This window comes from Puma concolor, chromosome B2 (genome assembly GCF_028749965.1).
Source record: "Puma concolor isolate L17-30 chromosome B2, mPumCon1.1.hap2, whole genome shotgun sequence".
In the NCBI taxonomy this organism is placed as follows: Eukaryota; Metazoa; Chordata; class Mammalia; order Carnivora; family Felidae; genus Puma; species Puma concolor.
The window spans coordinates 82,124,541-82,151,063 of NC_141671.1; the positions used below are offsets into that span (position 1 = coordinate 82,124,541).

The 26,523-nt window shown below is 45.1% G+C and overlaps 1 protein-coding gene across 8 annotated transcripts in view; it reads right to left on the reverse strand.

Annotated features, from left to right (window-relative positions):
• The window catches only part of BACH2 (BACH transcriptional regulator 2), a 356,529-nt gene that overhangs the window by 7,208 nt on the left and 322,798 nt on the right, over positions 1–26,523 (reverse strand). For all 8 annotated transcript variants that reach the window (XM_086707426.1, XM_086707429.1, XM_086707425.1 and 5 more), the window contains 2 exons: positions 15,095–16,684; positions 3,953–4,159 (listed from right to left, as the gene is read on the reverse strand). In XM_086707426.1, coding sequence (XP_086563552.1) covers positions 3,953–4,159; positions 15,095–16,684 — 1,797 coding nt within the window. The remainder of the gene's footprint in view (positions 1–3,952; positions 4,160–15,094; positions 16,685–26,523) is intronic.

A 26,523-nucleotide genomic window follows, 5' to 3' on the forward strand; every position in this document is an offset into this window, starting at 1 on the left:
AAAAAAAAAAGAATATACAACACCAAGAATGAGTCCTGATGTAAATTATGGACTTGGGTGATTATGATGTGTCAAAATAGGTTCCTCAATTGTAACAAATGCACTACTCTGGTGGGAGATGTTGATAAGGGGGGCTGGTGGTGATGAGTGTATAGGGGCAGGGGGCAGGAGCATTCAATTGTGCTGTGAACCAAAAACTTCTCTAAAAAGGAAAGTCTCATAAAAAAAAAAAAACTGATGAAAAATCAACGAAAATCAACAACGAAAATCAACCATTGGCAATTTCATACGGTTCCATCAAACAACAGGCCTTCTGGCCTTTGCAGCATACAGACTGAACACAACAGATCCTCTTTAGTACAGGTGGGGACTGTGACATGGGAAGGGCAGACAGAGGCGTGGTGACTGAGCCCTAGCAGACTAGCCCATGGTTCTGAGATGCTGTCCTCAAAGAAAATCCCACACAAGCTCTTGTGTTACTAAAATTCATCATCCCATCAGAGAGATGAATTTCGCCACCAGAGGGGAGACTGGTTAAAGTTTCACCCGAACTATCTGCGTGAGGAGAGAAGATGCAAAGGTTCCAGGAGGCGCACACAGTGAAAGAGATGAGGAAACTGGACATCACCACCAGATGGGAGAGAAAATGGAAGGCGGGGGAGGGGGGGGGAGTGAGAGAGAGAGAAAGCAGGGGAGAGAAGCAAACATACAACACGGGGCTCTGACATGGGAGCTGTACGTGCTGTAGCATGAATGCAATCTGGCAGGCAGCGTGGGCATGTGTATAGGAGACAGAGATTTACACGGGGAAAGGGCACCTGCTAAAATATTTATAAATTTATCAAGAAAACATGTTTTAAAAATGAAAAATAAACAGATGTACCAGTGCAAGTTGAGAGAAATACATTATGCAAGTTTGCAAAAGCTGAGTGGCGTGCCGGAGGCAGCATGGCGGTGGGGAGTGGGTGTATGTGTGCGGGAGACTGGCAGGGCAGACTGGCCTGCCCCTGCCTGCCAGTGCCGTACCTGCCGCCCAGACTAGGTGAGCAGGCACGACCCCACAGTTAGAGGGTGCCGGATAGGAAACAGAACATCCAGGAGGTCTCTTCGTGGAAAATATCTTACATTTGTGGCTGTGCAACCCAGACAGCCAGGAAGACCTGGAGGTCTGCAAAGTGGGAGGCAACACCACCCAGCCCCAGGAGGAATGTCTCAGTCTCGATCCTGCCACATCGTATTGGCCAAGCCACCAACCCCCTAATCTGCAAAATGTTCTGGACCACTTTTAAGGGGAAGAAAATGAAATGCTGCTGTGACCGTGTTTTGGCTCTTCGCAGGAAAGGCAGTATAAATCAAGGCCCTGGTTACAAGCGTGAAGCTCTAAGTCACAGATATACAGTGATGAGCACAGGAAACTCTCATGCGGCAGCAAAATGTAGCATATTATTTAAGAAGTTGCCAAAAAAGTGGGAGGAGAAGTAGGAGGTGCCCTCTCCATTTTTCAACTGGACAGTATTAAGCAAAGTGCTTTAGGTATCTGCCTGGTGTGTGGCTTAGACTTTATTGTTTGCTCGGTATTACACAAGTACATGGAAGGACAGAACTCTAATTACAAAAATCAGGTGTTTCTCAAACATGGGTGATGAGACTCATTCTACACAGGGCTGAATGATCATGGACATATGCCCAATGTCCTGATAAGTTGTACTGAGCAGGCTCAGCCTTGCCTGGGTCCCTCCCTAAGCCCAGTAGGCTTTCAGAAGACCCATATTCACCACCAACAATGTCTTGCCCCCTTATGTGGCTTAAATACAATTTTTTGTTGTTGTTAAAGCAACATTCAAGAAAAGTTTGAAAGAAAGAAGGAATTCATAATTCCACAATCTGGTCACAATTTCAAAGAAATTTCAGGGCAATAGACATTTCCTGAAGGCTTCACCAGGCCTGCACTGGAGACTGAGAGGTGATCCAGTCACTGTCCTTGTTGTGAGGAACCTACCACCTAGGGTGGGGGGCTGGGGAGACAGACACACACAGACGACGCAAGACTGTGGTGATAAGCATGAAGCCAGAGGTCAGATCAGGGCTCCAGGGTGAGTGCCCAGCCTCAGCTTGGACTCAGGGAAGGGGTTTCCTAGACACGTGGCAGTAATGTGAGTCTCAAAGGATGAAGGATGAAATTACAGAAGAAAATGGTCGAGAAACGTCCAAGGTAGAGGGGAGACAGCAGAGGCACAAACACGGAAGTACGAACATAGATGGCAGGAAGTGTGAAGAGCTTGATTTTATTAGGGGTCAAGTTCAAGGATAGGAGTGGAAGGTGATGCTGGAGATAGCTACAGACTGAACCTTGGAAAGCACCAATGTCTTGCTAAGAAGCTTGAGCTTTATTTTGTAGGTGACTTAACCACTGCACATGAGTAAATTTCCCCTGCTTGGTGGGAGTTAATTTATTTATTTTATTTTATTTTATTATTTATTTTAAAGTTTATTTATTTATTTGAGGGGCACCTGGCTGGCTCAGTCGGTTAAGTGTCTGACTTCGGCTCAGGTCATGATCTCATGGTTTGCAAATTCGAGCCCCACGTCAGGCTCTGGGCTGACAGCTCAGAACCTGGAGCCTGCTTCGGATTCTGTGTCTCCCTCTATCCCCGCCCTTCCCCCACTCATGCTCTGTCTCTCTCTCAAAAATAAATAAAACATTAAAAAAATTTTATTTGAGAGAAAGAGAATGTGCACAAAAGTGGGGGAGGGGCAGAGAGACAGAGAGAGAATCCCACGTAGGTTCCACATGGTCAGCGTGGAGCCTGACGAGGGGCTTGAATTCATGAACTGTGAGATAATGACCTCAGCCAAAACCAAGAGTCGGATGCTTAACTGACTAAGCCACCCAGGCACCCTGGGCGTTAATTTAAAAAAGAGAGAAAAAATACCCTATAGTCCTTGATAACAGGACAATATTTATTTATGCTTTTCAAATGTCTTATCTTGTTCTGAGGTTCTCATTGGGACAGTGGCTTACCATGAGACAGAGGATTACTGTGTATATAGTCTGAGGATCCACACTTAGATCATAACCACATCATGTGGTCTCTCTCTTCCTTAGCTTGACACAGGCACAGTACCTAAGATGTTTCCAGTATTTGGCCAGCTGAAAGGTCCAGCTAAATGAGGTTGCACTGGTTGCCTTCAAAGCTACAGTAAGGAGCCAGAGGCCACCTGGAGTTACCTCCTGAAGCTTAAGCTTGCTTACAAAGGAGAAGGGGGCACAGAGCTCCCAGTGAGGGGAGCCTGGGAGATGGGAGCTTGTTTCCTGAGATAAAATAGTCTCAGGCACAGGGAAGAGGTGCCAGCCACTTGGAGGCAGAATCACAAAATCAAGGACCCTGGGACTGCGAGGGGCTTCAGGAGATCATGTGGTCCTGTCTGGATTCTACACTCTTCTGTGTGAGGCAGGAGAAAGCAGTGGTGTCTAGATTTGGAATCAGACAACAGGGTTTGCGTTCAAGTTCTGCCACATAGTGGAGAGTGAGCACACTTCTCTGCGCCCCTCTCCTCCTCTGTAACTGGAGATAAAATAGCACCTAAGTCATTGGGTTGATGTGAAGATTAAATGTGATCATTTGCAAAAATAGTTGAGAATAATACCTGGCCCACACATGCATGCAATAAATGTTAGTGACCAGTCCATGCTGAATGGAAAAAAAGAAAGGACTACCTCTATGTGTATGGCTGAAGGACATAAAATACTGAAACACGATTATAGCTCTGCACAGACACACACAACTGCAGATAGAAAGCTATTCTTTTTTGTTGAGAAACTTGCTTAAAAATAAACCCAAACTTCCCCAAATTGTGATCCTTCTCTCCACTTCTCCAGCCTTCACTTCTGCAATTCTGCATCAGTCCTGGTCACTCCGGGTTGCTGATAGCAGTGAACGGGTCAACTCACCAATTTGCGGATTTCACATTCTAAGTTCTGAATACAGTCCAGTTTCCTCTTGCGGCAGCGCTGGGCCGCGATGCGGTTCTTGCTGCGGCGTCGGACGTCGTGAATGAACTCTAACTGTTCTGAGGTTAGCTTGTGCATCTTAATCATCATCTGGAAATCATTCCTTGGAAGATCTGTGATTTGATCTACAGGAAAGGGAAGTTTGACCTGAAACCGAGAACAGCAGAATATTATTATGGTAACTGTATTTTAGTTTGAATTCCAGCTGGCGGAACATCAAAAAAATGGTCAAACCTCCTTTTTAAGAGGACCAAATAGTATGGAAACTACTCAAAGTAAGCAGTGATTAATTCTTTCTTGTTTCAAATATAAGTAAGATGTAATATTTAGAGTCAAACAGCACGTGAACACACAAATTATAATGTGGTTACTGTTCCTGAGGTTCTTGAAACAAACAGCATGGAAGATACTGGAAAATGTGTACTTTTTCACTGCTACAGCAATTTTACGAAAGACTCTACAGTCAGTTGAAACCTACTTCCATTGAGCCTCAGCTCAATAAAATAACAATCTACAGACAGATATCATTGAAGGAATTATCTAAAACATTTGAACGAGGACAGCATCACACACGTCAAAGATGCTGGGAAGATGAAACAACCAGTGTGGTTTTTCGGTTATAACAGCATAAGGAGGTACAGCGAGGGAACTCAGATGGGCTCCACCCTGGTGGACTAGAATTCAAACCTGGGCTTTAGTCTTTCTACCAGCCATGAGACCTCAGGCTAGTTACCTTACTTCTCTGAGTCTCAATTTCCTCATTTTAAAGTGGGGCATGCTTTTGAGCTGCCCAAGGCTATACCAATTAGGGCCCTTTGGCCATTTTCCAAAAATTTAATGGTCATTCCATCTCACATTCTCTTTCACAGCATGTTGACCTTCCTCTATCAAGAGGCGGGATGCGTGTTCCTGCCTCTTGATCACCACAATGCAGCCAGAGTAACAGTGTGTGGCTTGAGGCTAGGTCATAAAAGGAGCTGCGGCTTCCTCCTAGGCTTCTTAGACTGCTTTCTCCAGAGGAAACCAGCTGCCATGCCTAAAAGACTCTCAAGCCACCCTGTGGAGGGCCCAGGCCCATGTGGAGAAGAATGGAGGTCTCCAGCCAACAACCAGCATTGCCTTGTCGGTCACGTGGGTGAACCACCCAGGATGTGATTTCTCTAGGCCCACAGGAACCTTCAGATATGGAAGCCCCAGCCACAGACTTCAGCCTCATGAGGTATCCCAAATTAGAAGTGCTCAGATGGGCCACTCCTGAGTTCCTGACCCACGAAAACGGTGAGAGAAGCTAAATGATTTAAGCCAAGGAGTCTGGGGGTGGTTTGTTACGCAGATAACTGATGCAGATACTGTCGGTAGCAAGATTCCAACTTCTAAACTCTTGACAAACAAAGGCAAATAAGCATTATACAAGGAGAGGACATGAGTCTCTGGAGGAATGGATCTGTGTCCTCCTTATATTCTGTTAAGTGCACAGGCTTGAATCTTCCAACAGCTTACCACTACCCTCTCCGAGATTCTTACTGATGGTGCAGGGATGTTAGGGTTCATTTCTGGTCCTGTTTCAGAAAAGGAAGGTTGCATGTTGCTTGACCAAGAGACCAAGTATCTCCTCCAGCTCAGATTCACTTAATTCTTGTTCACGTTAGCGTCTGCTTTAGGTGGACCAGCAGATGGCGCTATAAACCTAAACTTTCTACAAAGGGCCAGCCCTGCGCTGTCCAGTGCAAACAAGAGATGTGATTTTTCCATTTCCAGTAGCCACATTAAAGGAAGTAAAAAGAAACATCAGAAATTAATTTTAATAGTATATTGAATTAAGCCCAATAGGCCCAAAATATATTCAACATGTAATTAATATAAACATAATTGAGATATTTCACTTTTTTGGCACTAAATTTTCAAAACTGGAGGCATATTTTGCACTTAACACAATTCAGAACTCGGCACATCTCTAGGGCTCGATAGCCACGTGTGGCGTGTGGCTACTGTGCTGGACGGCACAGCTCTAGAAGGTGGAACAGTCTCGAGTGAACTTGAGTCACCAGAAAAACAGGAGGGTCAGGGTTTAATTGATCAAAGTAGTTTAGGTTGAAGAAACCAACCCCTCGTTAATATTCAGGAGCTGCAGTGTTATATCTGTGTTGTTCAGGGAAGTGAGACGGAGATCCTTGATTCTGAGCTCAGGCCTTTTCTTTGATTGCATCAGATGCCGGAAGATGAGTCTAGATGCTGGCATTTATGGCTAGTTAATCCCCATGCACAAAGGCGGTCACACTACATGACTTTTCTGTGGTTGGATACAACTGCTTTGTCAGGCTGCTTCAGAACCCTGAGCCTGCCGGACGTGGCATTTGCTGAGGGCTCCCGATGGGGTCCTGATTCAACTTTCGCGTGGTGAACTCTGTGTCCCATGACACCTGTAAAATTTGGGCCCAAGAAAGCAAAATCGCAACAGCTCACATTACACCACTTTCAGCCCAGCCCTGCTCTGACTGTGGAAAGGCAGGCAGCCAGGGAAAGGGCTTTGTCCATGGGTTGTGTTTGCACAGGGCTTATCATGATACGAAGAATGTTTGATTTCCTTTTATATCCTTTGGATAACAAACAGACACTCCAATCCTGGACAGTGCCTGACTCACACCGGGGTCTGCCTGGTGGGGACACGGATGTTTCCACACCAGGCAGAAGCCTTGTTTGCACAGCAGAGGCTGCCGTGCTTCGGGGCCTCGTGGAGTCCCCCCTCTGCTGACACCAAAGCCGGTCTGCTTCTGCTCTAAATCCTGTTTACTTACTTATTTCCAGAAAGAATACGTACCTACAGCTCAGGCCACAGGGAACGTCAAAGGCCTTCTAGACTAAGAGCTACTGTATTTAAAATCATCCAGACAACAAATGTAAAACACCAGGGAAACGGGACAGAGGTTGACAGGAAAAGGGAAAATCAACAATGCTCGTTTCAAAGTCCTTGAAGCAAAAGGTCCTATAGTTTCAGCGGAGCTGTTGCAACTCCGGCTGCTTTTTAAAGAGGTCAAAGGAAAAGAAAATAGCGATAGACCTTCTTCCATGTGGAAAAACAAAAAACAAACAAAAAGCCAAAACCCAAACCCGACCACTCTTGTTTCTTTTTTTTTTTTTAATTTTTTTTTCAACGTTTATTTATTTTTGGGACAGAGAGAGACACAGCATGAATGGGGGAGGGGCAGAGAGAGAGGGAGACACAGAATCGGAAACAGGCTCCAGGCTCTGAGCCATCAGCCCAGAGCCCAACGCGGGGCTCGAACCCACGGACCGCGAGATCGTGACCTGGCTGAAGTCGGACGCTTAACCGACTGCGCCACCCAGGCGCCCCTCTTGTTTCTTTTTAAAAGGCTCTGTTACCCCTCAAGCAAGGGAGATCTTGTGCTGTCTCCCAAGAGGGAGGTCCCCAAGCATTTTGGGAAAGCGCAGTGGTAACTTTGCCACTGATATTTGTTACTTTCGGAGTAGGAAGTAAGTTCCAAGCCAACGGGCATCTTCCCTGGGGATAAAGAGCAGCCACATCCCCTTATGGAGTTGGGAGAATATATTCCACTCTCAAGCGTGCACGCACCAAACACTCCCTGAGTAGGGCTCAAAAGTCAGCTAGTACCACATGGGCTTCGAAGGTTCAGACACTTCGAGAGGGAGGAGGCCCTTCTCCCTTTCTTCTGGCAAATTCTTATGACCCAAATAGGCCCGATAGGGCTTAACATCTTATTTACTGTCCCTCCACACACTTATTCTTCCAGGATTTTATTTTACTTCTCGGCAACAGTTTCATTGTCATTCACTGGACCCTCTGAAACAGTGCATAACACCCACCCTAACAAGAGGAAATGTCCTGCCAGCTCCCACCGCCACTTGTCTGAATGCTCGCTGGCCTGCACTTATTTTCAGCCTATTGCACACACAGGAGGCTAAACATATCAGACATCTGAGGCTAAGCGGGCTGCACAGAAGGGGAGGGGCCCATGGGACTCTGGGTACTGATTTCTCATAGGTGCTGCCCATCTCCACCTCCTACCCGCACTGTGGTTCTCAGGAGAGACTCTGAAAGTCAGGGGCGGTCACTGAGTCAGCGAACCAAGGGCCCAACAGGGCAGCACGGGCCCGTGCTACGGCTTGCATCAGTCTGCTTCTGCTGATTTGCTACTCAGTCCTCTCTGCCCTCTGGAGCACAAGCAGAGGGACAGGACGGAGGACTTCCCAGCCCAACCCCTGCACTGGACTGCTAAGCAGTGACCAGAGTGCAGTCAGACCTTCTGGGGGCTCCAGTTCTCGAGATGTCAGTGAAATGGCGTGCTGCAGTGTGCTGAGGGACCTCTGGCCCCAGGGGCCGGCAAATGTGGGAAAAAGCTATGAAATCTAGATGGTAAATAAAACCTAAATCCTCCTCCTCCAGGGCCTGAGCAGGGGAGCTAGGGTCCTGCAGTCCCAGCGCCTCCTCTCGCCCAACAGAAATCAACTGCTCCTCTTTTCTTGGTACCGACAACCACCCCATTCTGTGGCCCAAACCACCATCCCCTTGCTCCCATTTAAACAAAAATACCATTAAAAATTACATAAGAAATATAACTTCTTGCAGAAAATTCAAATATGGGACAAAAGAGGAGAAAAGAAATCCCACCTGCAAACAGTGACTGTCTTGCTCCCGGGGACTGCCCTGTGATCTCTGTTTTCCCTGCATCTTTATTACAGGGTTGCAGGCGGACCACAACCACCTCATCTCACCATGCCTCTCAGCACATTTCCCTGGCCTGGAGCTGCTGGGTGCTCATGGGAACTACTGGAGAGGCAGGACAGAGATGCGAAGGTTGTAGGAAAAGCTGAAAACAAGCATTTCCTCTAGAGATCCCAGCCACAGCTGGTTTGTGAATCTTTTTTCCTATCTCCTTTCTTGGTTTTACTACCAGATGTTGGAAATACAAGCTGCAGGAGTCGGATAATACTAACAGTACCCCGAGGCTCAAAGCCTTTAACACCTACGCTCTTACAAGACCCTCAGATCTCTGTACACCATCAGGGGAGGAGGCAAGATGCCCATTGGGCTGATGATTCAGTGCTGTTGGCAGGGGGACAACCAGATCCATGCTAGGCAGACACCAGTGACAGAATCTCCCCTCTCGGCTAAGAAATGTTTCCTGAACAATTGTCCTTCCACCCTCTATTCTCATGGTCCAGTTTCCAGAACAAACGCAGGACACCTGGGATTTAGTTGTACTGCAATTAATTAGCTGTGTGACCTCAGGCGAGCCTTTCATTCTCTCTGTCCTAAAGTTCTTTGAGGAGCTGTGAGTGACAGGAAGATAATACATGCCCTACTTAGCTTATAGGATTGCTATGAAGAATCAAATTGGATAATACATGGAGAAAGTGCTTTGAAAAGTCTGAGTCGCCTGACAAATATGAAGTATTATTAATTCTGTTTACTAGCCCTATCTCCCTTTGTCACATGGTTTCTTCTTCCAGACATAGAGTATGCTGTGCAATTACAGATGCTAGGAACATCTTTCTAGACAACACAAAAACATCGTTTTAATTAGAGATACAGCTGACTTCTATGCTGCCTAGCAAGGTTTCTTTTAATTAAGCAGACCAATCACAGGCATTTAAAAAAAGATGCCTGAATCAATGAACCACAAGAATGGCTGTAAAAATTTTACATACAACATACGTCTGGAAGTTGGCATGTGGGTAGAAATGTCAGTGTCAGATACAGGTCTTCCATTCTACTACGTGTCACACACGATTTTTCCCTGCCCCGCAAACTGCATGAAAACAAATGTACACACATTCAACTCTCACACACTTTTATCCCTCTTGAAATGAAACATGTTGATAAAGCAAGTCCAACCAATAAAAACTTTTGGCTATGCAAATAAATTGCCTTTCCAGTGCTTCCTTACCAAAACTTACAAGTAATTAGACATGTGTGTGGTATAAACCCATCTCACGAAGAAGGCTACTACCTGGAAAATGCTTGTGGCTTTTCCATAATTTTCAAATTTTAAAAATGAACCTGTGAACCAAAACAAGATACCATTTCACATCCACTAGAAGGGCTATAATAAAGAAGATGGACAATAACCAAGTGCTGCTGAAAGTGTGGAGAAATAGGAGCCTTCATACACTGTTGGCGGAAATGTAAAATAGTGCATTTACGTTGAAAGACAGTCTGGTAGTTCCTCAGAAGGTTAAACATGTAGTTATTGTATGATTTAGCAATTCTACTGCTAGGTACATAATGAAGAGAAGTGAAAATATACGTCTGCAAAAAACTTGTACACCAATGCTCACAGTAGCATTATTGATAATGGCCGAAAAGTGGAAACAATCCCAAATGTCCAACGTCGATCAATAGATCAACAAAGTGTGGTATATCCACAGAGTAGATTATTATTCAGCAATAAAAACGAACAAAGCCCTGATACATGATGTACCTATTGGTACATCAATGACAAGAATGAACCTCGAAAACGTTATGTTCAGTGAAGGAAGTCAGACACAAAAGGCCACATAGTGTAAGATCCCATTGTTATATTCAGAAGAGGCAAATCTACAGAGATAGAAGGCAGATTAGTGGTTACCTGGGGTTAAAGGGAGGACAATGACGAGTGTCTGCTAATGGGTATAGTGTTTCTTTTTGGGGTGATGAAAATGTCCTGGAATTACAGCGATGATGGTCACAAGCCTTTGTGAATCATTAAAAATCCCTGAATTGTTCATTTTAACAGAGTAGATTTGATGTGTGTGACTTGTAGCTCAATTAAAATAATGGCCTGGTGTGAGATATACATAAATACAATTTAAACATTATAGAAATACATAGAAATAAAACGTTCCTTATACTCCTCCCCAACTTTGCTTCCTAGCTTTATCTTGTTCTCTACACTGCCTTTTTGTTTTGAGAGAGAGCAAGAGTGTAAGCATAGAAGGGGGAAAGGGAGGGGGTGAGACAGAATCCCAAGCAGGCTCCCTGCGGGGCTCCATCTCACCACCAGGAAATCATGACCTGGGCAGAAATCAAGAGTCAGATGCTTAACCGACTGAACCACCCAGGTGCCCCTATACTGCCTTTTTAATACTATGTAGATTCATGAAGCAAACTAGGACCTTGTTATACACACATTGTTTGGTTACATTTTTAAATATGACCTGTTCATTTTTTCATCATAGGAAATAAGAAAAAAAATTCCCAAACTGACTTTTTAATATAGCACACCCAAAAGTCACAAAGAAAGAGATTGAGAACTTGACTACGTGAAACTCAAAATTTTCTATACGCAAAAAGAATTGCCATAAAAATAGAAAGAAAGAGTAGGAGAAAATATGGGAAGCATGTCTAATAAAAGGTTAATATTCCTGTATTAGGGATTAGGGATCCTATAAATTGGTTTAACGACGAACACCACGAGAGAAAAATGGGCAAATGTGTGAACCGGCAAGTCACAGGAAGGGAAATATAAATGGCACATACCCAGAAGAGAAGAGGTCAACCTCATCAGCGATCATTTTTTGCCAATCGGATCGGCAAAAATTAAAAGGACTGGTAACAGCCAGTACTGGCAAGAACAGGGGGAAAAGGATATTCATAAATTGCTGAAAGATATGTGAATTGCTACAACCTTCTGGGGAAGTAGTTAGGTAGTATTTCACAAATAAAGCACAACCTTTAACCACTTATGGGATTCTAACCAACAAAAATAAAAGCACCACTACTAAATATGTTCACAAAAATGTTTATTGCAGCAATGTTTATAAGAAGGGAAAAAACTGGAAACAACTGAAGCACTGGACTGTCTGTTGGTAGCTGACAGCTGAATAAATTGTGATTTATGGGGCCCATGGATATTAAAGAAGTATGTTTTAACCCTATGTGATTGGCGTAGAGGCGCATACATAGTAGATAGCTCTGTGAGAAAAGCAAGTTGCTGAGTAATTATACAGTAAATGCCATTAAAATAAAACCCCTAGAGACAGGAATATGTGTTTGTATCCTGTTATAGGCACAGAGAAAGCCTGTTAAATTTGGTATGTTAGGGCCTGGGCATGCTGTGTTTGATTATTTCAAAAAAGAAAGTAATTTTAAAAGATGGTGGTTGAGAAAGGACAATGTTGTGCTAATTTGAGCTTTCTTCAAAGCTGGAGACAGAAAGGATGAGAGAAGTCCGTGTCGATGAGACAGCATAACTAGAACACCTTACAGGTTATAAGGAGTGCTAATACTTTTCTTCTGATCTATCATTTTTGGCTCCTTGCAGAGGTGAAGGAAGAGAGGCTGGGAAGGAGCCTGGCCCGTCAGACTGAAGCACTGGACAGGTGGCTGGCCGGAGGTGAGAACTCTTTGTTTGGTTTCTGACTGACGTGTCTCCTTGGGGCTCAACTAGAAGAGAAGTCACCTGGACATCTCACCAGAGCAGATCAGGGCAAAATCAGACCAATAGATGTTGGCCTCTTCTGGATCAGTTCAGTTCAGGAAAACGAGTTACAATCCACATTGCGTATGACACATTTACCTTCAATGTTATTACTGGGGAACACACTTCCACTGGGGTCAAAGTAACTCCTGGAAGCTAGTTATTAACTCAAAGAGACGCAGTCCTGCTGAGTCCCTGAGACCTAATCTCTATTCTAGGAAAACCAAAATGTCAAATTGGGGAAAACTTTAGCTGTACTCTAACAACCCTGTCTAAAATGCCCTTCTGAGAGGGACTAGATGTGATTCCTGAAATGGCAGTTTTGGTAAAGGTTTCTTCTTTCAGTGTTGAGAAATGCAAATAATCTATTATTATTCTTTGGACAAGTAAAAATAAAAATATTTTTAAGGCGGTGGTATTTTTCTTTTTTTAAAATAAAGTTTATTTATTTTGAGAGAGAGGATAGAGCATGAACGGGGGTGAGGCAGAGAGAGAGACGGGGAGAGAGAGAATCCCAAGCAGGCTCCACACTGTCAGGGCACAGATCCAGGCAGGGCTTGATCTCGTGAACCATGAGATCATGACCTGAGCTGAGATCAAGAATCAGACACTTAACCAACTGAGCCACCCAAGCGCCCCTAGCGGTGGTACTTTTCAAGGGGACACTAATCCTGTTCATGATATTTTATAGGTTGAATGAATCATCCTTTTGATTGATTCATTTAGAGCTGAGAAGTTCTAAAGGCAGACAAGTGATGTGGCCCAAACACACAGGAAAAATACATGTGCTCTTGTTGGTGGCATTTGATTTGAAGAAGTGACTTTAAACTCTCTTTTGGGACATGAGAGAGACAAAAGGAGATTATCAGAAACTGACAGTTCCTAGAACATATGCAAATGTCAGGACAACATAACCCTTTTAGCTTCACGGTGGGGCTCCCCTTAAGGGAGCGTCAAAGACAAAGACATTTGTCCTTTTCTCGAGACACCAATCCTTGGCAAGATAAATCATTCTGCTGATGAACTGGACCCAGTGACCAGGCTTCTGCAGCAGGGGCATTTATGAACAATGTCAGGGGAAAAAAGAAAACCTCACCTCGGTTATGATCAGAGAAAGAAATGAGTGAGGGAAGAGAGAGCATAAGGTTTCCCTGTTTTCACAAGAACTCAGTCCTCTCAGGTCAGGGGCACAGGCACAATCCTCCACCCCAAACCTGAGGGGATAGGTGCATTCAGACAGGAAGAGTTCCCATCTACATTTCTTTTCTAATTTTTAGCAAAATTAAATCCTTTCAGTATGTTTCTGTCTTTCTCCATTTTTCCCAGGCAGTAACAGAAGAGCAGGGACCAGGCTAGCTAGCAGGACGAGGAAGTGACCACAGGGCATCTCTGCAGTTGGCACAGGGAGCTTTGGGATCTATTTTCAAAACATGCCCTAACTAAAACCTCATGTGCTCCTTGCCAATCTCGCAGAGGCTGAATAAGCCGCACGTGGCTCTGTGAAAAGGCCCCTCACCCCGTGTGGCATTTCTGCTGTCTGGTTGGGTTAACATCCCTGCTCTACTAGGGGCTCCTATCCAGGGAGCGCAGACGCGAACCGAGGGCACTGGCCTAATGAGGACCATGCTTCATTTCCTCCTTCAGATAAGCAGCTCTGAAGCGGGACTTCTCACTGGGTTTGCTCACGCTGCTGCTCTCGAGGCAGGTCTGAGACCCAGGTGGCAGTCTCAGGTTGGTTCCTTGTCAATCAGCCAGACATTGCTAGATCATGACACGGGCTCCCTCAGACCTTTGCAGGGGCCTCTCAGGTTACGGCGGGAAAGGGGAACGTACGGGGTGTCTATTCTTTTCTCTCCTTAGCCACGTGAGTCTTGCCTACGATGTGGCTGGTGTTGTTCCTGCTCCATCCTCCAGCATTGGTAAGACGGATGGAGCCTTGGGAATTTTTATCTATGAAGCACTCTGCTTTCCGGGTGGGCAGAGACGGGTCCTCAACTCCACTACTCCTCAATATGACTTCTCGTCATTTGTGGGGAGTTTGGGAAAGGGTATGTTACTCAGTTATGTGTGACTGACTAGGGTGCTTCTGCGGTGACCCTGGGACCAGGTGGATGGTGAGCTGTCCGCTGCTCACCAGTGGACAAGGGATGGTCCCAGGGTCTCCTGTTGACAAGGAAAACTTAAAGGGTGCCGGGAGAGCACCTGTTACTGAGGGTCTGTCTAGTGTCAATCAGTCAGTTTTGAAAGCGATTCTATATTTTCTTTCACACTGATGGGGTGCAGGACGAAGATGAGGCTGAGGACTAGGGTATCCTTTCAAAGCAGATGGAGAAGGAGAAAGGGAGGTGGAAGGGGGAGATCTGAATATCTCAAGCTTTCATGCATTATACTTAACATTTTTTTTTTTTTTTTTCTGAGCAGCTTGCCTCTGTTTGTTGAGTACTGAGATCTACATCAAATTTCAAGTGCCTTCTAGGACAAAAGTGGTGAATTTGGAATGACTCTGAAGCATCCTGCCTCTGTGGATGGGGGAGGCAGTCCCTTTACTGGGACCTTTAATCTGGGAGTGGTGGGGCAGCAGGTAGAGTCCAGGTAAAGGACCGCAAGAGTGGACCACATGCTTGAATTTATGCGGGTTCCCTACCTCCTGGCCCCTGTCCTGCACAGGACACGACTCACTGTCTGCTTCCGAGAACGATCCGGATTCGTCGCTGGAGTTGGTTCCATAAGACTGCTCACATTTAATTTGGGGTCGGACTTGGTTGTACATTCCATCTCCCATCAGGCCTGGTTCCTGATGTTCTGTGGCAAGGAATCTGGCTCCCTGGGAACAGGGCGAGGAGGAGAACTCACAGAGAGGGAGGCTGCAGGGTGAGCCCCCACTCCCGTCCTCTGCGTAGGAATAGGAAGAGCACGAGCTGGAGGTCCTGGTCCTGGTCTCCAAGGGGGGCGAGCGAGGGCAGACTTTGATTGGCACCGGGCAGCTAGTGTTGGGCCGTATCCTTCCTGGCAAATGGTCAGCCATCAGCCCACCGTGGGAGTAGGCCTGTGAGCTGGGGAGGGACTGGCCAGCCCCCACCCACAGACCCTTTGGCACCGGCTCAGAGAGGTCTTTGTCCAAACTGCTTACCCCAGAATATGAATGCACCGCAGTGCTCACTTGGTCACAAGCGCTCGAGGAGAAGATCACACTTCTCCGGTCCAGCTCTCCTTCCTGTTTACAGAGAGCCTCCAACCCAGGCCCCTTGAGGGGCGACCCCATGGTGAAGTTGGACACGTCCTTCTGGCCCAGGTGGGGCTGTCCGTAACTCCCCGGGAAAGGGGTGTAGTCAGTTTTAAGGTCACCCTGAGTGATCCCCTTGTCAAAAGGGCACGCTGAACTCCTGGCAAAGTGCTGCTGAGAGGTACCGGGCAGGCCAGACAACTCCACACTTTTTGTTATGAACAGAGACCTTAAGCAGGAGGGGGAGGACACACTCCCGGATCTCTCCAGGCAGGTGGCCCCGGCAGGGGGGGCGGGGGCGGGGGCAGGGCTGGGCTGTTTCCGGTCCATTTCGACGTCCCCCGCTCTGTCCTTGATGTCAGGCTCATCTCCGGACAGGCAGAGCGCGATGCTCTCTTCCTCGTTCTCTTCACTGGGCGGCTCACTTTTAATCTGCCCCATGGCAAGCCCCGGCTTGAGGCTGTTGCCAGAGTTATCTTCACTGAATGTGCTTGCAAAACCTGAGGTACTGTGTGATGATGCATTATAGACATTCTTGGTACATGCAAGCTGGTATTTCTTGTATCTGGGGTACTGCCTTAACGCGTCCTTCTCGGAGCTCTCCTTGCTGTCGGGCGGCACATCGGACTCGGGCAGCAAAGCTTCTTCCTTCTCTGCTACTGGGATGGCAGCGGCCTCAAAGCTGATGGGGTCTGGAAGCATCTGGTCCCTGGGGCAAGCCACCTTGGCCGTGTCCGAGTCCATCGTCTCCTCCTCTTCCTCCTCCTCCTCCCCCGCGGAGTTCTCACGGTCCTCGTGCGCGCGGGGGCACGCAGCGTCCTTACGGCACACGAACAGGCCATCCTCGCTGTTCAGGAGCTGGGTCTGCAGGAAGCTGAAGCAGGAGTCCTCCAGGTTATGCATGCGCAGGAACTCGGCGCAGCGGATGACCTCGCGGATGTTTTCTCTGCTGAGTAATAGCTTGGCGGTGTAGGCAAACTGTAACAGCGGCCCGAAGCCCCTGGCCGTGACCTGCAAAACAAACAGGGAAATTGCCGACGTTACCATCAGCACCGCTATTGTCCCGAATCCCTCAACTGAAGCAAGATAACCAGACAGTGCTAATGTCCCAGAATAAAGACTGCAAAGGAGCAGTTAATCTCGTACTGGGTCAGCAATGATTCTGCTTCCAATAATTAGTGCCTGTCTCGTGCACGCCTGGGCTCCACTTCATCACCTGGCACACAGAATTGAAAATCACCAGGGTCAAGTGGCTAAACAAGATGACAAGGGGTTCAGTGTTTACGCTAATGAAATATCCTGGCAAAAATGCACGGTAACAATGGGAAGCCTATTAATTTCCCTCCCTGTCAGTGCTGTGGAGAGCCATTCTACATAAGGAGTGCTGTGACACTTGCTGATCACTTGAGCCAAAGAGAGCAACAGACTTTCCTTGTCAACTACAAAACTGGCAATATGGCCTGTTAAAAACCGAAAGTCTACAGGGGGTGAAGAACAGTGTTCCCTCACTTAAAAAGTTACAAAGTGGCATTAAAGCAATTTCTGTCTTTCTCATTCATCACGGTTTCTGGCTGGGACTTTTCAGTCATCATGTCATACCTGATCTTGCAATGATACCAGAGACAATGACAACCTGAAGTGGTGTTCTCAACAAGAATTCAACTCCTGGCCCATAAAGAATGGGGGTTACAGAGCTAAACAAATCAGCTGTCATTTATATGGTTGAAGTTTGCTGAGTGGCCCAGGACACGGGCTATTCCTTTCCTAATCATAAGCAGCCGCTTTGCCATGCAGCTGTCTTCTTTCCCGACAAATCTTCAGAGGCTCAGCCTACTGTCAGGTGCTCCTCATTTCTTTACATTTTATAGATTGAAAATGTGCTATTTACGCACAGTTTTGCGTATGCACACACACCCATCACAGAGATTGACTTCAACAATTAGAAACGCATGGCCTAAGGCAACCTGTTTTTTCAGATGGAAGTGGGTCAAACTTGCTGGTGTTCAGGGAAGGCTTTCTCACCCTACATGCCAAACCTACATGCATCTTCTAGGTTCCTGCAAGTGCTGCTGACCCCATAGCAAGGAGAGGCAGGTCTACGGATCATGTGTACAAGTCAAATGGACACAGTAATCATGGGGTCCTTGCTGGAAGCTGTAGTAACAGTGATTGAAAGATGTCTGCTAAGGGAATAAGTGCAGAGCAAGTTGAATTAGCAAGTTCTGTAGCTGACTTCCACGTGTACTGAACTCACTGCAGCACACAGAGCCAAAACTCTGGTGAGGACTCAATCCCTTGTTCAATATTCAACTTGGACATCAGCTTCTCTGGGAGCAATCTCCAACGTCTTAGAACAAGTGATATGAGCCTCTCAGCCCCATTGCCAGAGTGAGGAGATGTCCTGGGTTGTCCAGGGCAGCACTGATTTTTATATGCTGCATTCTTTCCAGTAAGGGAAATTTCTTAGATATATAACTGAATGGGATTTAATTTTTTTATTAAAAAATTTTTTTTAATATTTATTTTTAAGAGAGAGAGGGAGACAGAATGCGAGGAGGAGAGAGGCAGAGAGAGGGAGGAAGACACAGAATCTGAAGCAGACTTCAGGCTCCAGCTGTCAGCACAGAGACTGACAGGGGGCTCCAACTCATGAATCCTGAGATTATGACCTGAGCCAAAGTTGGATGCTTAACAAACTGAGCCACCCAGGCACCCCGAGAACTTAATTATTAATAGTTTTGAAGGACTTGAAATAAAATTCCAAATTAAAAAAAAAAATCTGTCAGATGAGTCCAAGATATTTGGTGAATACACACACACACACACACACACACACACACCACCACCACCACCACCACCACCACCAACAACAACAACAACAACACATGACCGCTAGACCCACATTATAGTTCCACAAGGAGAATCATTGCCATCTCACTTTTATTACACTTTATTGGGTCTGTTTCTACCATAAGACAGCAAGCTCCTTCGGATCAGGGATTGCTTCATTTCTCTTAATAACTCTGCATCTAATTAGGGTGTCTAACATAGTAAACACCTGGTAAAAGCTTGTATATTACCGGAATGTCATAAGTCTAGCTGGGCCCCTAACATACAATTACAGGTACAGAAGGTAAGAGCGCAGACTGTGTGCTGAGTGTTGTCTCAAATTACTTTTGGAGCAAGACACTGTGTGAACCAATAAACCACACCAACCAGCCGATCAAAGGTAGGCAACAGTCCTTATTTGTCCTATCTCCTAGTACTACTATTAAGAAGGAGCTTCTCTGACCTACCTTTGTGTCCTACTAAGCTGACATGGTAATAGACTCAGCAAATGTACCTACTATATTTCCTCCAGGAACCTTTCAAAGGGAGTGCAAGGCAAGGAAGTACATATTTAAAAGTAACCAAAGGAGGCGATGAATGTCACATGACCCATTTCTTCACTGTAACAGGACTTCACCACAAAGAGAAGAATGGCATGATCAAGGCAGAGTTGACCCCTTCATAAGGCAGCATTTTCTGCTCTGCTCCCAGGGAATGTGCCAGTTGCTGAATGGATAATACACGTCTCAAGTTTTGGTAGATGTGCTCAGAGTATGGAAAATAGGGAAACTCACATCAGTATCATTTATATTTTTTATATAGTCCTTCTCCCTTATTGCCATTTCTTTTTTATTTTCATGCCATTGGTTTCAGTAAGTCCTGCCACTGTCCCCCACTATGGATGCTTTTAAAGACAATTCCTAGAGAAACCAGGAACACCCCTGGGGATCATTAGATGAGTCCCGGTATCACCACCTGCCACATGGCTACAAGGAGCTGGAGAAAGCCTCTCCATGCAGGGACAAGCTGATGCTTAAATGTATGCATGGGACTGAGGATGCCAATGAACAGTCTCCACATCCCAAGTCAGATGGCTGATCCTTTTGGTCTCAGGAGACATGATGAGCTTGAAATGATCATCATACAGTCACAAAAGGTCATGATTGAAAACAGGATTGTAAACTGTCATTTAAGTTCAAGGTCAGAGGAAATGGTGTCCTCAGCATGAAATTTCAAGAGTCTGTAACTAGCTCCTCCCCCACGAGTTTAAATCTTGCTTTGTCATATTCAATTTTGCTGAATTTTACTCAGCTTCTGCGTGCAAGGCTTTGTCTAGTGAGTCAGAGTTACCATGTACCAAGTACCTCCTAGTGTCCAGCAGCAGGCTAGGGTTCTCATAATGCCCTGCAAGGCAGGCATGGCTGCCTCTATTTTGTAGACAAGGAAACTGAGAAGCAGAGAGGTGAAGGAATTTGTTCAAGGTCACAGAGCTGGGATTCCAACCCAAGTGCTATGAGGAATATTGGTAAGTACAAGACTAGGCCCTGTGCTTAAGAAACCTACAGTTTAGCTTTGTAGATATACCTTGACAATGGAAAGTTGATTACTATGTAACAACATCAGTCAACAAATGGAAAGACTATCACAAGATTACATGATTACTTGTCAATTGAGAAATCCCGACCAGTTAAGGAGAGAAGGTGACTGCTGAGGTCTGTGGGGATCCCCTGAACACTCATAAGCAGGACACCTGGAATGCAGTGAAATTGCCCTATATCCATTCTCGGTCAAGAGTTGCTTTGATAGGGGTGCCCGGGTGGCTCAGTCGGTTAAGTGTCTGACTGCGTGGGTCAGGTCATGACCTCACAATCTGTGAGTCTGAGCCCCGAGTCAGGCTCTGCACTGACAGCTCAGAGTCTGGAGCCTGCTTCAGATTCTGTCTGTCTCTCTCTCTGCCCCTCCCCTGCTTGCACTCTTTCTCTCTCTCTCAAAGTAATAAATAAACATTAAACAAAAAATTTTAAAAATATAAGTTGCTTTGATACAATGGGTACCTTCCAAAATGCCTGGTGTCTGTCCCAGGAGCCCATCTCTGGTCACTTCAGGCCAGCTGCAATACCTCTAGACACACAAAACAGAAAGCAAGTGCTCATCACACGTGCAGGCCAGTGCTAAACACGCAGAGGCTTTCTAAATACTGCTTTTAGCCTCCATCATTGGTAGCTTGCACCATCTTCCCATTTTCAGGAGTCGTCTAAACTCACTCACTGTACTCAGAAAGCAAAATATCCAGGTACCAATGTAAAGCTGTGTGTCTATGAAACTGTGATCACAAGTCTGTGTTGTGATTTACTTTCTGTTTTTAATGAGTAAGGCTCTGATAATGGGAAAAAATAAGAAAGGGTGGGAAGTGGAGAATCACACACAAAACTAATGACCCATAAAAATGTTATTTAAAAAGGTAATGATCATAAAGTTAAAGCGGAATGAAGTGACTAGAAATAGCAAACCAGTTCCATTTCACTGATGGTAATGGACTGTGTTCCACTGCTCTCAGGGAAGCAGACACATCTAGGCTAAAATTCACTGGTTGGGAACGGCCTAAAGGAATGATAAACAAGTGCAAAATACAATATTACGGACACCTGGGATAACAGTCTTGCATTCTGAATGAAATATTTTGGTTGGATTGTTTTGAAGAGTCTTTTTCTACCACACTTAAGTATGTAACTGCCTGGTCCCATAATGTACAGTCCAGTATAGATGACACCGGGTCACACAATGGGGGAAGAATGGAATGTGCCATGTAGAACTAAGACGTACAAGAGGTCAGGAAGTGATACCCTTTTGTCCTCTGGTTGCTCCCAAGCAGGTGATGACCTTCTCCAGCGGCTGGCACACACAAGGCAAGTGGCATTGACCTCTGAGCCTTTGAAACAAGGTCACACTACCAAACTCCTGTGCCTGGTGTTGAGTCCACAGGAGGATAATGTGTTGAAAATGTGACCCACTGAAACTATGACCCTTGACCTTTTGTTCCCATGGGTTCTGATGAGTCCTCTCTATGCTACTGATGAAAGGAGGAGGAGCTGATGGCAACTCAGCTGGCACAGGCACGTCTGGGCGCTGCTTGTAGAGCTCGCTCTCAGGATGCATCCTGACTGCTGCTGGACAGAGCTCCTGAACGGAAACATGTAAGTTTCACTGCTCTGGATTACTACAGGGATCCGGCAGTTGGGCTTCAGGTGTGTATGGAAAACGGGGTTTGGGAGTTTTAACGAGGCTTGGATCAGCATTCTCTACTTAAGCCATGTGTCCAAGGTCTTTTCAGTTGGTTCTGGCAGTATATACACACGGTTAGGGCACTGAGCTCATTTGCCGCAGGCTGCGGAGATCTCAGGACTGTTTTCTCTCAAGGCTGCTTAATGACAGTCTCACAAAACATGGAATCTTTTACCTTCAGCAACACCATGTATACTTCCCTGATGAGGCTGGATCTCTCACAGCAAGGCACTTGTGAAAGAAAACAACACTGGTGGGGTGCCTGGGTGGCTCAGTCAGTGAAGTGTCTGACTCTTCAACTCAGCTCAGGTCTTGATCTCAGGGTCATGAGTTCAAGCCCCGTGTTGGGCTCCATGCTGTGCACGGAGCCTACTTCAACAACAACAACAACGAAACCAACAACACTGGTGACAACTCCTCTTCCTTTCCAACCCCACACTGCACTGATACCATGGTGCAGGATGAAGACTGATTTAGTGATGAGGCATCACTTATAATCTTAATTTTCTATAATCAATATCCATATTATCATACTTTTCTCCCCAAAGCAGCATGCTATATTCTGGATGTATTTGTTAAATTAATTAACTCCACTCTTTCAACAAAGCTTCTGGTCATTTTAGTATTAATGTAGCTAAAGACAGAGCCAAAGAAAGCAATCTTGTTTCCATTCCTAAAGGAACAACACACACAAAAATAAACATTTAAGTTGATTTACAAGTACATAATTGTTTTTTTTCTCTAAAGAAAGTAATTATCTGTGCTAGTAAATGTGGCTTAAAAGCATAAAATAAAGTGTCTTTTCTCTCCTCTGCAGGCTTGATTTTTGGGTCTGTAGCCACAACATAAAATTCCTCTCCTATTTGTAAATCTGCCCCTGAGGTTCTCTACTTGATCATTTATTCACTTCCTATTTTTTGTTAAGTTTTTCATTCAATCATTCATTCACCAACCATTACTGGGCACTCACTGTGTACTGTGTGAGCCCTGAAGGAACCAGCTTTCTGGGATTCAAATCCTAGCTCTACTATGTACCAGCTGGGTAACTTGGGCTGGTTACTTAACCTTTCTGTTCTTCAGTTTCTCCAACTGGAACACAGGGATACCAACAGTTCCTGTTTTGCAATAAAACCCCTCTGGGACAGGGTCTGGCATTAACAACTATTATTGTTGCTCTTATTACAAAAATGAATAAAAACAGTTGCTTTCTCCAAGGAGCTAAGAGGGTGACCAAGGAGACAGATGTTTAATACAAATGTCACAATGTAATTTAAGTATGCAACAGCAAGTATTTCAAGGGTGCTAAGGGAAGACCAAGCTGGCGGCAGAAACTGCTAAGGGCATCAGTGTAAGCCTTCCTGGAAAAGGTGCCTTTGCCTCAAATGTTGAAGGCTGAGCTTCAGTTTATCAGAGTAAATCAAAAAATGGCATGGATCGCTCCATCATCTCCTTCCGGCTCCTCCTCCAACGCCACTTTATCTGTGAGGCCTTTCTTGGGTCTCTGTTCACAACTGCCCTCCTCCACTCCACCACCCAAACTGGCTACATCATGATTTTCAGGAACAGTATAGGGTCCTCCTGAGCATGGGGCTCTTTGCAATTGCACAGCTTGTGTGCCCATGAATACGGCCCTGTCAACACACACACACACACACACACACACACACACACACACACACACACACCCTGTCCCCTGCAGTTGAAATAGGCTCCCTGATTTCACCGGGGGGGGGGGGGTGCTGGGGAGGGAGGGGATGGTATCCAAACAGTGGAACTCTACCTGAGTTAAACTCCAAAGGCTAGCCGGCATGCCTACTGGGGTCAGCAGCCACTGGCAGGATCATAGATATCTTGGACTGAAATGCATGGTCAGCCTACTAAGGTACTTTTTGATTGTTTTTTTTTTTTTTTTAGAAAAGGGGAAGTCAGGTAGGTTCAGTGAACAAAGACCTGACTTGAGTCCTCTCATATGAGACTCTATGAGTCCCCATCGTTGAGAGTTATGATCTCAAACTTGAGTGTGTTCACACAGACTTCCTGAAATTAATTCCTGGGAACTCTTGAGGAAGGATCCTACAATTACCTGCATTTTCACTAGAACTATTGCTGTCACAAGGGTTTGCAGAAACATATATCTTATAGTTTTTCCTAAATGTAAACTTTTTTTTAATTAGAAAAACTTTCATGAAAGTTATTCAGAAATTGCTCAGCTCAGAACTAAATCTATGTATCTATTTATCTATCCATCCATCGATCTATCTCCATCTATGCATTTTTAAACAAAGTTTATTTATTTTGAGAGAGAGAGAGAGAGAGCAAGGGAAGGACAGAGAGAGGGAGAGAGTGAATCCCAAGCAGGCTCTGCACTGACAGTGTATAGCCTGATGCGGGGCTTGAACTGGCAAACCATGAGATCATGACCTGAGCTGAGATCAAGAGTCGGTTGCTTAACTGACTGAGCCACCCAGGTGCCCCATCTCCATCTGTATATTAAAGTAATATTACTTTAATACAAACAGGAAAATATAAATATTTCTGATCAACTACTAACTTTGACTTCTATGATTCAGTTTACTTTTAGTCTGACATTATAAACTCATACACTGCTTATTTACTATTGTCCCTCAGCCTCATGCCAACTCTTTTTATGTTCCCCTCTGTAATGCTATGTTTTTTAGGCTTCTTTGGCTGGTTGACTTATTATTGGACTCTGTCAATAGGGGGCACTGATGGGATGTCAGAAGGTGGGAGGAAAGAAGCTGTGGCTCCTTCTATTTCTTGTTCTCTTTCCTTCCTTGGTGGTGAGTACTGGGGAGGCTGCCTCCCCAGGCTGCCTCCTCGACTCCCTGCAGGAGTTTTGGGTAAGGGCCGTCTCCTCCACAGGTGCAGCTCCGGAGGCATCAGGTGCTTCTCCAGGCTTCTAGGTCTCTTTTATTCCCTCTGGCCCTAGGAGTGGTAGCTGCTTCCTATAATCATTAATCACTGAGTTAATTCTCTTCCCCTTTCTGTTCTTCCAGTTTTCCAACACCTGTGTAACCAATTCCTTGTTTTATATCCCCTCTGTTTGAAACACCTGGCATGGTTTCTGTTTCCCTGACTCAATCCTCATCCACTTTACAGACAAGGAAGCCAAAAAAGGTGAAGCCCAGAAAGCCCAGAAAGGTGAAGGGATTTTCCCAAAGTCACACAGCTGGTCAGCCAGAGTTGAACTCAAGTATTCTGATTAGAGAGTTCAACTCTCATGCTCCTTTCCTATCTGTTGCTGTTTCTCTGAAGTGAACTAGAAAAGAAATGGTATTTCATATGGAAAGACATTGTTGTAAATTTTGTAATTCAGTTGTATGTAGCTTATTCAAAGGCATCTGGACAACTTAGTGGTACTGCCTGGGCTATGAAGAAGGGTGAATCTCACACTTGGTTCTATTGTCATTCACGTTATTCAGATTCAGGGCCTAGATTTCTCTTGAAGAATGAAGACAATTGCTATGTTCCTCTCTTGCCCAGTGAAACTCAGTAAATTCTAGGAAGCCCTTTTATCACAGAGGAATTTGATAAAACTAGCAGGCTGCGCACAGTATCAGTCCTTGGGACAGTATCAGTCCTTGGAATCTGGAAGATATCAATGCAGGAATGCCTTTCTCATGAGGATCCATGTGGCACCAAAGCTGGGTTCCAAATTAGAAAGGCAACTGATAAAACTGATGTTTAGAGAGAAAGTGGTATGTCCCCTGTGTCAGTTAGCTCAGAATCATCATGGGACTACGTAACAGCTAAAACTGCCCTTTAGGTATTTCTTTGGTTATCTTAGAGTTGATGAACAGAGAAGGGGAAACAAATATTCATCACTATCTTTTCTTAGAAATGGCAACACCTTGACCCTGTGGAACCTTCATTTCAGCTGGGTGGTTCACCCTTTCTTCTCACCTCCTTCATGTGAGGCCTTAATTATTTTCTCATTCAGGTATGCATGGATATATTTCTCAAGTAAGTGACAAGCAAAATTTACACGTGATACAAATATAAGGTACTGTATTCATACTTACTCTAAAAGTATACAATGAAAACAGGAAATCTCCCTTCTGAAAGATTACATAATGAAGTTCATGGAATAATTTACAAAAAATTGAATTTCAGTATAAGTATAGATCCTAAAATAGGTATAAAATAGTAACTTTTTACATTTTTCAGTGTAAAATGAAAGTGAAAAGCATCCCACTCACTGGTAATAAAGTAGCAAAACTTGCATCTAGGTTTATAGTTTCATTTGAAAAACCGCCTCCAACAGAAAATTATTTTTTGAAAGGAGATTTTAAAAAAATTACCTAATTTCCATTTAAAATGACCTTTTCCCCATTCAAGAAACCAATGACCTTCCTTGACCAGAATTTTCTTGAGTCAGGGTTTGGTTTTACCTCCTCCACCCTTCTAGTGATTTCAAACCAACCATCAGCTACTCAATCTTCAACCAAAAAACACAAAACCTTTTTTAAGTCTTCCAATGGTGAGATGAGAAGGCCCTCATCAGAGCCTTCTAATGGTTCCTCATATTAAGCCAAAATTCCCATCCTGGAAATCTAACCAGTTATGAGCCCTGATACCCTCCTCACTGCTCTCCTTTGGACCATCTTGAGTTTGACCACATCCCCAGCAGAGTATCTGGACTGAGTAAATACTCCAGTCACTGGTAGAGAGGACAGAACTATTACCTCCCTCAGTTCAGATCCTATTTCCAAGGAATG